Source organism: Melospiza melodia, chromosome Z, assembly GCF_035770615.1.
Source record: "Melospiza melodia melodia isolate bMelMel2 chromosome Z, bMelMel2.pri, whole genome shotgun sequence".
Lineage (NCBI taxonomy): Eukaryota > Metazoa > Chordata > Aves > Passeriformes > Passerellidae > Melospiza > Melospiza melodia.
Window position 1 is genome coordinate 45,387,902 of NC_086226.1, and position 16,403 is coordinate 45,404,304.

At 36.0% G+C, this 16,403-nt stretch overlaps 1 protein-coding gene across 10 annotated transcripts in view; it reads left to right on the plus strand.

The window, feature by feature from the left end:
- Window positions 1-16,403, plus strand: part of JAK2 (Janus kinase 2) — an 87,398-nt gene that overhangs the window by 33,447 nt on the left and 37,548 nt on the right. For 6 of the 10 annotated variants that reach the window (XM_063181109.1, XM_063181110.1, XM_063181111.1 and 3 more), the window contains 3 exons: window positions 8,805-9,055; window positions 15,026-15,149; window positions 15,937-16,054. In XM_063181109.1, coding sequence (XP_063037179.1) covers window positions 8,836-9,055; window positions 15,026-15,149; window positions 15,937-16,054 — 462 coding nt within the window. In that variant the 5' untranslated portion in view covers window positions 8,805-8,835. Of the gene's footprint in view, window positions 1-4,438; window positions 4,585-8,804; window positions 9,056-15,025; window positions 15,150-15,936; window positions 16,055-16,403 lie in introns of all 10 variants that reach the window. The other 4 variants (XM_063181105.1, XM_063181106.1, XM_063181107.1 and 1 more) reach the window with 1 other exon arrangement.

Here is a 16,403-nt window from a genome sequence, read left to right on the forward strand (position 1 = left end):
TCTACCTGAGCACGGTGCTCATTCATTTTCTGACAGCAGCCCCAGGTAGTTTTCTTCCTCAATAAGTACAGCGATTACTTTATTCTCTTGTGAAGAACTAAAAAAATCACAATTTTTAAATTTCTAATCAGAATGAAAATGGGATAATCCTCATATTAACAGCTATCCACTTAGTCCCTGTGTGTCATGCAAGCAGATCAGGCCAGGACCATTATTCTTTTCTTACACACAAGTTCATGGACTGAATTGTGGATACTGGGAGTGGTTTTCCAAGTGGAAACTGTAAGCAAATGTTATCTTTGCTTCTCTACCTTTTTTTTTTTTTTTTTTGAGCATGTTTTGTCATTGATATGTTAATCTTTCACCTTCTGTATGTATTTGCTTGCTACCACATGCATTCAAATTTTGGTGTATGAAAAATTCTGGTATGCTATTAGTACACAGCTGATAAAACAGGAAAACTCCTTTGGAATTACTTAATTTTTGACTTGTTACTTGTAGGAGCAGTTGTTTTCTTGCGTGGCTTTACCTCATGGCAGGGGAACAATAGGCAGAGCATATCAGAAAAATGACCATGAAAACTGAAAATGCACTCCTTGTTAACTAAACATCTTTGAATATGCTTTAGGAGAATATTTTATATTTTTGTGAAAACTGTTTTTAAGGTCAGAATAAATATTACCTGAGAAAAGGCAACAGAGTTTTAATGCAGAAGATGGTGCATTTAAAATGCAGGATAATTTTATTTATGAACTTGCCACCTGTTATCCAAATAATGGAAAAAAGTTCTCAGATTTTCCAGATTGTGTAGTATTTTAAAAAGTATTGTTGAGTATTTTGGCAAAGTTACTCAGGAGGATATTTTCTTATGAATATGTATTGGAAATATATGAATCTGTTGCTGTGATTTTTTTTGGTGAAATCTCACTGATGTGGCATGTTTGGACTGAACAAGGACTTTGTAACCTTTTGTTGGTCCATTAAAAAGTGCTGTCCTTCTGTAACAGGTGATGTTTTAAAAATACAATACTTTATTGCCTGTGTATGCAATAATTTATTGCATAGTGTATGCATTTGCTTCCTTGAATTTAGTATACTTTTGTTTTTAAAGCAACCCACTGAAACAAGCTTGCACATGCAAAGAAATTCAGATTTGCAAGGATAACTCATGTCATATATGCAGAATATGGGCAAGCTTAATTGTGCTCCATTTGTCTGTGTATTCAAACTGAACTGCAAAGACTGTAATTAAATATTAATTATACATATTAAGTGTAAATCAAACAAACTAGCCAAAATTATGGCAAGTGGGAAGCTGACTGACTTTTTTTCTCAGTCTAAGTTTGGATTTAGAAGTAAAAGCTTGATTTTGGTCATCTTGGAACAAGATGCAAAATACCCTTGTGATGTTCTATCACGGCTGGCTAATGTAAGATTTGTTAGCACTTTTTATGATACTTTGCTGCAATCTTAATCTCCTGTCACAGGTAGAGTGAGACCTTTGTACAAAGTTTATTAGAAAAGTTCCCATTGAGTCATGAGGTGCAGAAGGGACGTACTTGCCTTTTAAACTCCTTCTCAAAGAGGAGCCTGGTGTGGCTAGATCCAATCTTAATGCCAAACTAACAGTTTTAGGTGTAAGAAATTATAGGGTTGTGATTGAACTTTGTACAGCTTTGTCCCACAGGATTAAGGGAGGCAAACCAGATCTAGTAATATAAAAATGAATTATTTACTATAATAAATGATTAGACATGAAGATCTTAATCGGAATTATTTACTATGCATTATAGAAGCTAAAACTAGGATAGTATAGTGTGTGCTATGTCAAAACAATTTTATTAAAGCAATTCCACTAAAGCTAGCAAAGAAACCCCCTAAAACTATTAAGTAGAGGTTGATGTTACTTACCTATATCGCCAACTGTGTCACCTTAGCATTTTTACATAAGAATACTTTACCATATCTGCCACATCTCCACCTCATTATCAGCATGTTAAACTTTGGTGTTGATGAGTCAAGCTGGTTTTAGCATAATCCAACACCAAAAGCAGCATGACACCCTCTTTAGTTCACTACAGATAGCTTTGAAAAATAGAGCATTGTTCAAGTTGGTTCATCCCATTCCAGGCAATGTATCCTACTGTACCACCTACCCACCATTACTTGGGAAGGCTTTCATTATTGATATTCATTCAAATTCCTTGAAAGAAGGATGTTTATATAAGCAGATGGACAGTGTGCGCATTGCTGTCATCTTTGGTTTACTGGCAATAAACAAACTGAGTTATTGGGAGACAGCCTATGTCTTCAAGGCCTTGCTTGTCAATAGAAAATACTATTTAATCTTTCTTCTTTCACTAGTAAACTGAGCAGTTGGTGACACAGGCACAAACATTAGTTGTATTTATAGCAGTTCTGAACACTTGTTGAAATAACAAATGCTGTATTGTGCTCTTTGCAGACAGTGGCAAATCAGAGATGATGGAGTAATTTATTTTGGCTGAGGTTCATTAGTCTCTTAAGTTCATTTTGGAATTTGGCATTTACATCCTTGCAGCTACCAGAAATGTAAGATGGTGTAGACTTGAACAAATAGAAGGAAGGAGGAAACAGGGGAGCTAGATCACTGACAAGGTGGTGCACTGTGAAATTGGTGCAGCAGCTCTGCTTCTAAAGGAGTAATATGTCTTAGATGACACTTAGTCTGTAAGTGCACAAACTGAATAGTGTTATAAGGCCTTAATGCAGGTCCTGTAGATGGGGTGAGGGAGAGAGAAATATGTCACATGTACCTGTTGAACTTGGAGTTTTTGATCTCTGAGTTTCCATGTTTCTTGTTCACAGCTGTAAGCTGCTCCTTCATAAACAAGCAATTATTTTTGTTTGTCATGTGAAGAATAGATTTTCTATTAGGCTGCTTCATTGATTTCTTTGCCTGTGAAGCACAGGCTACAGTATTGTCGAAGGTATTCAAAATGTTGCAATCTTTATTCCGCTGGATTTGTGGAAAAACAACATAGTTAAACATAGATAAATCTTCATGCAGTTTTGGTTAAATTCAGGAGCCTGACTAGGACTTACAAATGCTAGGCAGTTCTGAGCGTGGAACAGTACTTTAAAAATAGAAGATAAATTAGAATACCCTCAAGGCCCCTTGATCTGAAACCTGCATGAACAGGTGGTTGTTGTCTGCTTTGTTTCAAGGTCGTGCTCTCAGATCAGTGTGCATGGAATGTGTGCTCAATAGGTCAGAGATAGACAGCTCTCCCCCAAACAACCCTTCCTCTCTCCTTCCAGCATTTCAGCACAGGTCTGGAAAAAACTCGTGCTGACTGTGCTGACCTTCAGATCAGATCCTGGTGTGGTCTGAAGCGCTTGGAGGAGGTGCGTACAAAATACGCAGCTGTCCAAGCAAGGCAAAACTCTCTGTCTCTAAAGCTAGTATTGCAAGAGGAGAAATGCTAGTCATTGTCACCAGTCTGACTTCTGTGAGGAAAGAAGCTGAATTTACTGCTCACTGAGATGGGTTCTTTTTTGGGGATGGAAGAAGGGAGTGTGGTATTCGTGATAGACTCAGTCAACACAGCACATGGCACTGAGGAAGCTATGTTGAAGTCTTCACTCCTGTTCAGGATGATACCTGTCTGAAGAGTCATCCAACATAAAATTTGAAGAGTTCTCCATTCTGAATTCTGCCCCCTTCAAGCTTCTATTTTGTTTCCCTCACCTTTGTTCAGTTTTAAAATCAATTTTTGGTCCTCTGTCAGGCCCTTTCTGTGTTGGGAGGGTCACAAAGGGAATATATATTTTTTTCCATTGCTGCAGGAAGCTGCTGTTGTGCTTAAGCACTTTCAAATAGTTTCCTGCAACCACAGAAGTGTTGTGCAATGAGAGCAAAGGGTGGGTGTGCCCTTGCCCTTCCTGCTGCAAGACAGTTGATCTTAACTTCCACATGAATTGAAAGGAGTGGATGTTGTCAGTTTTCAAAGAGAATTAATTGTTGTGGCTTATTACATAAAGTGAACATACCATGTCTCTTTTTGTGATTACTTTCCCTTTTTCGTTTCTATTTTCTCCATGTAATGCCATCAGCAGTTTTTTTTTAACTTGTGCTGTATTCACAGAAAAGAAAAACGTGTGCAAAAAACCCTGGTGATAATGTTTGAAGTCAGGTATCTGGCTTCTATACCACTTTCTTGCTAGAACTGAGAAGCAGTCTCAGTACCAAAAATGTGATTTAATTTTTTAAAAAATTTTGTATTTAAAAAAGCGTAAATTTAAAAAGTTCTTGGCAAAGATGACAGGAATTTGGGCAAATAAGACAGGAGGGTATCACTTCATCTGTATCTAAAAGAAGATTTGATTTCTTCAATAATCATGCATTATGTATTGTTCACAGCCATTAACATTTTTTAATATTTTACTTTTAATGCAGATACATTATGGTCCACCTCTGCATATGTGCCTACTTTGTCTGACTTTCTGTGGATTCCTGCAGCAAGTGGATGTCTTGTGACATGCTTATTTAAAGGGCTTCGTCACTCCCATGTTTAGTGCAGAGATTTCCCAAGTGATAAAAAGGTAATTAACTGTTGAGGATTTATCTGTAGTGAGAGGATGCTCTCATTTTTAAACCTTTGAAATTATACATTTGAAGTGGTATGGCTAAAGACTCTGGCTCGGGAGGCTTCCCTTCAAGAGCCACCTGTTGCCTCAAATGCTCCCACCACCCCCTCCCCAAAAAGAAACCCTCTAAGTTGAAAGCCAATCTTTTGAAGGCTGTGAATGATGTATATTATTAAATTGTGAGAATTTTGTATGTCCTCCATGTTTTAGTGAAATGTCTTCTCTGAGTCATGATTTTTGATTTCATTAACCATTTTCTTGATGGTTACCTTAAAATTACTGAATTATTGCAGCACAGTGTGGCTGGTGAAAATAATTTTCAGGTGCCTTGCTGATACAAACATCAACAGAGGATTGTATGTAGACATGTTCTGTTGTAGATGCTGGTGATTGTGGTTAGAGCAATGTATAGAATGATTAATCTTATCTTTTAGAAGCCATGGCTTAAAATATTATCTGTATTAGGAATATAAAATAATTCTATTGAATCAAATACTCTGTTCATCAGTACCAGAATCACATCTCTTACACCTAGTAGTTATCTCCAAAACATCATCCTTACCTCAGACTTTGATACCTATTCCTATTTATTACTTGGATAATTGGTTCAGCCAATTTTTTTATTGAGCCTTCGTTATGTCAGACATCCACTCTAAAATGTGTTTGGACTTGGTATAGGTGCTTTTGTTGTTCAAAGAAATACCTTTGTGGTACCGAGTAACTTATCTACAAAAGTTGCTTTCTGAATATGTTAAATCCTTTCATACAACAGTGAGAATTATTTACATTCTTTACAAAAACACAGAAATTATTTTGAATTACAATATGAACAAATCTATATATCCCAGAAAATTATACTCAGTGAGTTCTGCGAACATGTAGGCTATTGTCTCCCAGTATATTTAGTTTCAAAATGCTTAGCTCCATCAGAAGAATAGGTCATATTTTAAATATACTAGATCAACAGCAGTTAATTTTTTTGCCATGTTTAGTGTTTCTGTTGTGCTAAGATAGTGGTCTCTGAATGGACCAAAACAGGGAAAACTAAGTGTGTCCCATTTGAGACTTGTCTGGTGAGAAAAACAAGTGAAAGGAGTTTCCTTTTGTTTTCACTAGTGAGTGGTGACCTTGTGTTTCAGTTACTTTGCACGTGAGAATCTGCCCATAAAACTGCTTTACTTACATGTAAACATGTAAGAGGCCAAGAAAACATGTTTTCTATTTTCAGTGAAGAAAATAATGTAGGACTATTTCTTGGTTTCACCTGCTTTGTCTGCACTTAAACATAAAAGACAAACTTGAAAGTTATTTAATTTGAAGTGATGTCACTTTTTTACAAATAGTGTCTCTTGAGTTTTTTTTCACATTGTCACATGGACTATTTGAAATTAGCGCAACAAATAGCACAGAGTATTTACTTTGCATTTTTTTACTTCATTTTATTGCTATTTCACATTCTTAGGTGTGATTAAGCAAGGTTCCCTTCTTGGTTTATCGATTTTTTTTATTATGGAAACAAAGAGGGAATGATGGGAGTTTTTTGAAAGGACAAGTATGTTGTAAATACACAGACTTTATTAAGGAGAGGCAGGCACAAGCACATTTGTTTAGTACACTTCTGAAACTGGACAAGTTTTCGGTTAGGTTGGCAAATTACATTTCCATTCAGTTTTGGATAGACATAAAGCCGAGTGACCAATGAAAAATCTGTCAGTTCAGGTTAAAGTTTGAATAAAAAGAGGGTTAATTTTGGAGTATTTTGGGAAAACTACTGTAGTAATTAAAGATGTAGTAATTAAGGATGGCCCTCTGTGGTATTAAAGCTGTGAATGTTTTATATAAAAGCAAGTTGTAGAGCACAAGCATTATGTCTTGCATAATGTTGACAAAGGTGGTGAGAAATCTTTTAAATATAATGTTTATAGTCATGTGGTGTTTTTTTTCTTCTAAAAAGAGATTATTCCTTGTTGAGTGAGGAGGAATGCTTTTTTTCCTTAGTTAAACATGGACTTGTTACCTGTGCTACCTTTGGACTAAAAGCACATATCTTTTCAGTTAAAGGTGGCTGGCTTTGTAAATGAGGCACAGGAAATCTGTGTATCCCCTACATAAGGGCGTAAGCAATGTAGTGAATGACATTTGTGTCTAGACGTTCATGTTTAAATATCTATAACACACTGGTTCTTTGTGTTGCTTAGTTTGGGAAGTAAAAGAATAGATTTTTCACTTGGTGATGGTATCTTTTCTCTTTCCCCCAGAATTAGCGTAATGGTAGCACAGTCTTATTCTCTTGTTTATGTAATTGAATATTTTTGTCATCTCAAAACTCATTAAGTTAATGTTTTCCTTATTTAAGATGTTCAGCATTTTTTTCCTGCTGATATAACTGCTGTGGTTTCCATAGCACACATCATCTTTAGCCCACGTTGATTAATACTCTTAGATAATTCTAAGCCCACATTAATAATAGATAATTCTAGTTAGGAACAGAATTTTTTTTTTAAACCCCCAGAATATGTTCCAAGCAGTTCTTTCCCGATAAAGCAACATAATTCAATACAAACAAAAGCTGTTGAAAATAATGCATTAACAATGTAACACCCATATGCGTATGCAGAACAATGAACATATTTTTAACTTAGACATTTACATTTTCAAGTACAATAACCTTATTAACCATTCAATATATTAAGCAGCAGCATGTAGACCCTTAGTGAGTTTGAGAATGACACCAGGTTGACTAGTGCAGTTGAAGGGACTGAGGGAAAGGACACCAATCCAGAGGCCCCTTGGCAGACCTGAGAAGTGATTCCATGGGAAATTCATGAAGTTCAACAATGCCATGTGCACCAGGTCTTGCATCTAGGTTAAAACAATCTCCAGGATCAGTACAGGCTGGAGGGTGAATGGATTTGAGAGCAGCCCTGTGGGTGAAGTCTTGGGGATCCTGGTAGAGAAAAACTGAGGTGTGAGCTGGCAATATGCACTGGCACCCCAGGAATCCAATTTCACCATATTCACAGAAGCATTGCCAGCAGGTCAAGGGGTGTGATTCTCCTCCTCTGGTGTGTTTTTGTGAGACTGCACTTGGAGTCCTGTGTCCAGCTCTGGGGCCCCTAGCACAGGAAAGACAGGGAACATTTGGAGTGAGTCCAGAGAAGGGCCACAAAAACAATCAGAGGGCTGGATTGCCTCTGAGGAAGGACTGAGCCAGTTGGGGTTGTTCAGCTCAAAGAGAAGGAGGCGTCAGGGCAACATTATTGTGGCCCAAACCATACTTTGATTCTAAAAAATAAAATATTTTTAATTGTCTTGTTTGAACCTATTCTGCGTTTTCAGAATAAGAAATGCAGAATTCCAGGTGGTAGCTACTTGAAATAACTTCTAATAAAAAGCAAGCTTTTCGACTGTTATCTAAGCTTTTGTCTTTAAGCAGGGATTATACCAATTAAAATTATGGTGCAGTCACAGAGAAGCAGAGATATTCTTCAACTGGCTTTTGGAATATGCTGTCTAATCTCACATTTTTAAACTTTTTTTTCATTATCAGATATATCTGTGGTTATTTATTACATTATTAATCTTCTTTGATTACATTTATCAGAGAGGACTGTTATTTTGATGGCAGATTAAATGATTTTTTTTTCTGAAAGAAGGTGGTCTTGGAAGATCTGCCATTCCTAGGTGTAAACCATGTCTGTTAGATTCTCACCTCAGCACTTTTTTGAAGTGTCTGCTTACAAGGAAAACTCAGCTGCAAGGTGCTTTTTCTATCCTTCCCTTCATCAGTGCTAGTTTTTTTTGTCCTCTAAATTTAAATTGGGAGTAAAATGAGTTGTACAGATCTCATTAAAACAATTCTTTTGGCTTTCAGGTTTAATTAGCATGTTGCAGGTGAGCACATGCTGTCTAAAATCCAGTGAGAAGTGATAATCCTCTATCTGGACTCCCAAATTTATATTTTGTTTTTTCCTCTAATACTGTCAGTTGCTTTTCCTCTAGGGCTGTGTAGTAAATTGAAGAGAAATATAGCTTTTCATAAATCACCTAAGCTATTTGCTTGTCTTCAAGTTCTAATGATTTTTCAATGTCAGAACAGTACTGTCACTGAACATGAATATTACAAATAATACCAAGAACAGTTAGTCAAGAAGTATTTCTTACATTTCTTTCAGACAGATGCTCTGAACAGAACCAGAACAAACTATGGCTTGTCTTACAATGACAAATATGGAAAGTACAGCCACTTCTACTGTCCACCAGAATGGTGACGTCCGTGGAAATAGCAGTGCACCCAAGCAGACAGAACCATTGCTTCAAGTGTACCTTTATCATTCTCCTGGGAAGACAGAAGGAGATTACCTTCAATTTTCAGCTGGAGAATATGTTGCAGAAGAGATTTGTGCTGTTGCCTGTAAAGCTTGTGGTAAGTATATACCTAACAGTTTATCTAAAAAGCCATGAAATCCAACTTCCTACAAGAAAGTTTTCAACAATCCAAAGCTCATAAAAATGGTGGCATTTAGACTGAAGTGCTAATTTCACTGTTCTGTCAGATGTAGTTAGCAGCAGGCTGTGTAACTGTTCCCATTAGAATGGTTGTGAAGCTGAATTGGGTGACTGCCATGTTTTTTCAAACAAATTAAAGGTACACCATCCTGTAACTGAAAGTCTTCTTTCATTGAGCTAAGATACAGTTTGAGTAGTAAATCATAGCAGGAGCTGCAAATAGCATGAATTACTTCCTGATGCAGCCCTGCAAAACAGATTGGTCCTGGAAGTTATGTGCATATGTTGTATGTTATTCATGCTTAATCACTTTGCAGAAGGAAACTGTTCTGTTAGATATAACATGAATGCTTGTGTGTGTGGTTGACGCTCTTTGTAATGGTTTGGGAAATAAAGTATGTAAATAACAGGGTGGTGTAATATAAATAAATAATACATTGATATCTAAGAATGCCTTTGAATTGTTGCATTTACGTAGAGTCTAACATACACCAGGGCTGAAATCTGTAGTAAAATAATTCAAATATGCATTTTGTGCATACATCTTTCTTTGCAAAAGTACATTGAATTTTTTAATAAAACAAATTAGTTTCCTATAATCTCTGGGTATGAAAGTGATTATCTTTTTGTTCTTTTTTCTCTTTCATAGCAACCATTTATGCTTAAATCATAAGGCATTGCTTCTTATTATTTATTATTCTTTTTTTTTCTGAGAGGATTTTTTGGTTGTACAGCAGAACACATATGACTCCATACTGTCATGTAATATTTATTTGCAAGACTCATCTTTCAGGAGTAAGCTGTGAGTCAGAATACTTGGTTAAGAAGGGAATTATTTGGGTAGTAAGCAAGACTGAAATATAACAAATTTGGTAATTGTTAATGAATTTTGTGATCTGAACAACTGATGGATCTTTTGATAGCAGAGCTGATTATATCCAAGTATGACTGCCGTTGGAGGCAAAGCAGGACTGGATCTAGGCAAACATCAGCAGTCAGAGAGTCTTGTTACGTATCTTTTAAACAGTTCAAACAATTGAAAATTTTTCAGTCACTGCTAACTTGACATTAGATCCATTATATCTGGTATGTACTGGCTATAAAAATATTAGTCTGTCTAAATACTTTTCTGCCAGTTTCATACATGCATGCAAAAGCTTGGCCATTTTTTAAAAAACTTTATTTAAAAACAGTTTTCTGGTTTGGGAAAATATAATAAATATAAACATTTTTGTGGGTTTGTATTTTTATAAGGAAAACTGTACATAAAAGTGACTATCACATTTTCCAAGCAGAAATGCAAAAATAAATAAGGTGTCTTGAAATTAAATTTAAATCGATGAGTTAGTCATGGTTCAGTTCTTCCATGTTAGCTAGTTAATTGCTCAGTAAAAGATTAGAAATGTTCACACCAAATTGAAGAAAAAGGTATTGTTCTTACCCTGAGGGGGAGAGTGGTATTAGAGGAACTAACTGATGATGGAAATGAAATATATTAGAGAAATCATTCTAGAGGTTGCAGAATCTTTGTGTTAGGTGTATCTTCATTTTAATTCTCACCCCTCTGAATTGCAAATTTGCAATTTGTCAGAATTTCCATGGTACAACCCTTGAAAAATTCTGATCTCTCTTGGAAAACCATAAAATGGCAGAGAGTTTTTAATGACAACTAAGTAAAAGCACTGTTTCAAAGCATTTAATGTGACAAATGGTGGCAATGTTTGCAGTCAATGAAATGTTTTCAAGGCAGAGAGTGCATTGCATAATGTTATGATTTGTAGTCTTTGCTTCTATGCTCGAGAAGAGACTCTGTGCTGTTAACAAGGGAATTCTATGCATGCTGAATTTCCAGAATTGACATGACTCAGTGTTCACGTAGCTCAGAGTTGTCATTGAGTGTAACTGTTCACTGAGGGTTGGTGTTTTTGTTCGGTGGTTTTGTTTGGTTTCAGGGTTTTTTGTTTTTTTTTCATGTGTGTGTGTGTGTTTGCTTGTTATTGTGAGGTCATGTTGTCGTTTGGTTTTTCTTTGTTTGTCTTCCTTCAGGTGATAGCCTTTCCTGAAAATCCACCCAGAATATGCAGCCCCCCTGCTCTCCCCCACTAGCTGGGGAATGAATTAATCAGAACTCCGGGCAATTCTGTTTTTCCAGGAAAAGAAATAGAAGCTTTGATTGACCATTAAGAAACCATTTTGTTGACAGGATAGTGACATTGAATGTGATATTTAGGGTTTGGTTAGCCTCCACTTTGTATGAATGATAATGCAAGATACTATTTTTATGTCAGAAAAGGCAAGCAATGGTATATGCGGGGCTATATAAGTTTTAAACAGTTTACTTCCAACTGTATGAGAACTAATGTATGTATTAGACTTTTTATATTGAAAATTTGAGACTTTTGTTAGTCATTCAACTAATTGCTTTCATCTTTTTATATCTAATAACTTACACACTTGAGTTGAGAGTTTCATACAACAGTATTTCTATTGCAGACTCTTCTTGACTTTAACATTTCATAGTGGTGTCATGGCTTGTTGTGATTTACACTTCCTGTTTTTTATTTTTTCTTATGAAAATATACTGTGTGGGAGAAGGGGTTCCTTAAAGGAACCCCTTTATGCCAATAAAGGAGGAGATACAGAAAAAATGTATTTTCTTAGCTGCTTCAGGATAAATGAAGTAGTGAGACTTGTTTGGATGTGAAGCTCTAAAATCATAATGAGGAAAAGAAGACTCTACTTTTTTATAGGTTTGAAACAAGTATAAACTTATGCTGTGTTGTAGTCTTTTGTGATGTTACTTGACTATACTCAAGTATATATCCTATGTACTATATAGTATGAATATACTGTATGTATAGATATATTTATATATTTAATTTATATATATATATATATATATACTCATTTCTTTAGCCTTATGCAATAAGTAAATAAATTTTAAAGAGATTTTGTCATTGAAATGTTCCAGAAAATTTACTTGATATCCCTTGCAGGAGAAACAAAGCAGTGAAAATTCTGATTAATTATGTCTGGGTCACTATTTTCTCTCTTAATTCCTCACAGATTGAGCTGATAGCATGGTTAATGCGGCACAAAAATCCAGGGGAGGCTTTTCAGTACCTTTTGTGAATGGCTCTTATGATTTTATTTACCTTCACGTACATTTATATTTCTCCTAAGTTTTCGCTATAGTTGACATAGCTAGGCTTCAGCAGAAAACTTTTATTCCCCACTCCAGTTTTTAGACTTTCATTGTTTCTAGAGAAGACATTTAAATACTGCAGTTATCTTCACTTTAAAGGAGCCTGCAGTTAATAGTGGTCGTAAGAATTACATGAAAAGAGAAGTTTCTGGTCTCTCTGCTTTTGTCAGATTTTTGTGGACAATTTTCAAGACTCTATTTAATAAAGGGATTTGCTCTGTTTTATAATTGTTGAGCAATTGTTGAGCAAAGCAAATTAATAGTTCTAAAGGGGAAGGGATAAAAAAGTGAAACTCATTTTCTTGAAAAATATGCATGATCTCTGTGTCCTTAAATACTGCCAGTGAATGGTGCAAGTTACCATTCAGAACTGTAAATGCCAAAATATGAGGGATGGAAGAGTGCAGTTTGCTTTTCATACAAAGGAAGACAGTGGCAGGGGGAGGGCTAAATATAAGTACTTCTGATTCATAGGGGGAGTTCCACAGTCATGTCTTGGTTAAAGTTTCAGAATGGCAATGGTAGGATCTTGAAATCCCTGTGGGGTTTTTTTGAGGTGTGAGTGGCATGGTGATTGTGGTGTCTGTAACGTATTTGGTCAAATACAGCAGCTTAGCATTTGAATTTAAGAATGTGGTTTTGAAATGTTGGTCAGTAAGCATACACAGGAAGTAGTTTGGGTAAATGTATTAGGGAGACTAGCTAGGTCTCACTAGCTATATAGTAAATATTCAGCATTGCCCTGAATGGTGTTTAGCATCTAGCAATAGTCATGAAACAGGCTAGTGACTCTCACGTACATTACATTGTAATTGATCTGAAATTGCTTGGGATACATACACCACACAGCCGTAAAACTGCCAAGTTACTGCTTTATGGACAGCTAACGTGTAGTATAGTATGGTTCATCCCACTTTACACATTAAATGAGAACCATGTTTAGTTGTATGGGGTAGGTTTCTTTTTAACTCCATTAAAAAATCCTCAAAACCTGGATGGATCAAATATGTAATATTGCACCATAAATTTGCAACATTTAGAATTACAGGCAATCTTTCAGTTACTTATCCCTTCAGTTTTATTCCTGTGGGGGATTGGTTTTGTTTTGGTTTCCCTTTCATTGCCTTATATAATGCTTTCCGTTTCTCTACTTTCCTGTAAGTCTGTGACTCCTTTTCTTAGAAAATCATATGTTAAAACCTGCAGTTCTGGTATGTTTTGTAGAGCTTTGGTTCAAGAAGGTGTCAGATGATTAGCCTACAGATTTCAGCAGTTTAATCTTCACAAATGCACAATAGAACTCTAGTTCTTAGCCCTCTTACTAGACCCCTATAGAGGCAAACCCTTTTCTGTATCAAATTTAATAAGCTAGTTGCTGCTTAAGACTGAAATATGTTTTATTCCAAAGGGTTATGTGGTTTTTTATGTGGAATTGGTTGGTTGTTTCTTCTGATTGTCTTACATGCTGTTTAGATATGATGAAAGAAGTGTGGGGTCTGCCCCTTTCAGTAGTTACCTACATGTGTTTCAGAACAGAAAAAGAAATAAAGGAGGTTTTTTTTCTCCTGGTTTCTTGTGAGAATTTCTTCATTCTAAGTCTTTGAGCAGGGGTGTTGGTATTTTGCCTTTTCCCAGAATTCTTTTGTCTCATAACATCATTTTAAGTTACTTTTATTGTCATTACCTGTTTGTTTTTCCTTTTTTTTTTTTTTTGCCTTCTTACCCCAAAGTATATTGTTGTAATGTAAAGTTTTCTTTAGATATGACCTACTGTAACTTTGACATTGTAATTTTTCATCCTACTCTCTGGCCTTTCGACCTGTGTCTCTTTCTGTCTTCAGAATATGTGTGTCAATACCTGCAGTTCATCCTTTTGTGCTGTCAGTTTTCAGGCAGTTAACCTGTTTTCCAGATCTAACACTGGCATCACAGGGATGCATAACACTGCAGCACAGTACAGTGATGAGTCGTAGGCTATGTTTCAGCTGGGAGCATTAAAGACAAATTAAAATTCTGGTGCTGCTGAAGAGTTGATGCTCAACTGATTTTTTTAGTTTCTGATTAAGTAGGATTGCTTGTCAGTTACCGTTAGCATAAATCAAAGTTGTTGAGGGAAAGTAATATTTTCCAGTTCTATTTTATTTTAACAGTATATGTTTGGGTTTGTTGCAGACTGAGTTACTAATATGGAAATGGCTAGTGGTTGTCCTAGTCACTACAATTTTCTTTGTATTGCTTTACTTCTAATTTTTAATCAGTCTAAAATCTTAAAATCAATGCTTAGTCGTAAAATCAATGCTCAAATCAAATGATCTGATTTTGGAAAGGCAGGAAAAGAAATCTACTGTTGTAAGCTTTTTCTAAACTGGGAGGCAAAGAAGACATTTTATTAAATGCCATGCATAGAAAATGAGAAAATCTAACAGTTATCTAACAGTGAGTATAGGACAACAGGTGAACATGGTCTTCAGTCAGACAGCATAAAGGAAGAATTAAAAATTTAACCAGCAAAGCAGCCTGCAGGTTATGGGAATGTGATTGCAGTGTTGTTGGCAGTACTGATGCCTGTTGCCCGTAGTAGTAGAGCACTGTGGCAATCTGCTGCTTTTAACCCACAATATTTTAAAAATATTTTGTGAAAACTGTTTCCTGCTGATATTTGCTTCTCTGCTCCTCATGTAGGTATCATGCCGGTGTATCATAACATGTTTGCACTCATGAGTGAAACAGACAGAATGTGGTATCCCCCAAATCACATCTTCCATGTGGATGAAACAACCAGGCTCATCCTAATTTACCGGATAAGGTAATTAAATAAAATGTTGTGCACTTTTCATGATAAAACAAGACTGTGTGAGAGAACACAACCAGTATGATATTTAGTTGAACTGTAGTCTCTTAGAAGTTATGGACAGATTGCTGGCTTCTTCTGGAAAACAGGGAGCTAAAAGAATCAAAAATATTGGAGTGATTTGAATTATGTATACTTTATTAATTTTCTCTATCCAATATGTTAACCAGTGTCAGATTGAAGAAACAAACAACAAAAACACACTAGAAGTAAAAAGCTTTCATAATAGTGATACATCTCATCTCCTCTGTGCTTGCCTGTTTGAAATAAGTAGTAGTTTCTGAAATGCAGAGTAATTGTCCTGCATAGTCAGACATGTTTCTGCAATACAGCCATTTTTCACTAACCTTATAATTGAATGTGGAGAACTGAAACTGCAGTCACAGTTTTACTTTTGTAAACTGCTTAATTTATTTACATTATATGATTTGGCCCGAGTGGGTTTTTGGGAACAGTTTCAAAAGAAGCTGGAAGGCACTAATAAAATTCTCTGTATTCTGATTAGTGAGAATAACTTAGCAAAGGTTCTCATTCCTCTCAGTACAGTTGATCACCTTGCTAGAGTACTATAGTACTTTAAAACATCAAGAACTGGATCTGAAGTCTTCATTGAGTAACTGGGGTTTCATAGTGCTCCTCCAGATTAGCAGCACTAGTTACATGTATTTGAGAGCAGTAATGTCTGATACTGGTAACCAAAATATCTGTTTATTAACATTTGCTTGAATTTATTTCCTACCAGGTTTTATTTTCCCCACTGGTATTGCAGTGGCAGCAACAGAGCATACCGGTATGGCGTTCTTCGAGGTGCAGAAAGCCCTGTCCTTGACGATCTTGTCATGTCTTACCTATTCGCACAGGTATGCTTTGCTCTCCTGTTTTTAAATGCAGATTGGTGAGGGTTATTAGCATCTATTCCCTTTCCATCTTCTCCTAGTAACTCTGTAGGCTCTTGAAAGCCTGAAGCCCTCTCAAGCTGGAAATTAAATTCCATGCCCTATTGTGTATTTGGAGAAATGAAGTTCAAAACAGTGCTTCTAAGCATGATAGCAGCTGGTATTCCTTATGAATAAGTACATCTTTTTGTGGATGAAGTAGGTCATTCAGTCTTCAAAGAACCAAGCCAATAAAACCCTCTAAGCAACCCAAATATAAACAATCAAACAACACAATCACAGCTCCCCCAGTAACTGCACCCCAAACCTCCAT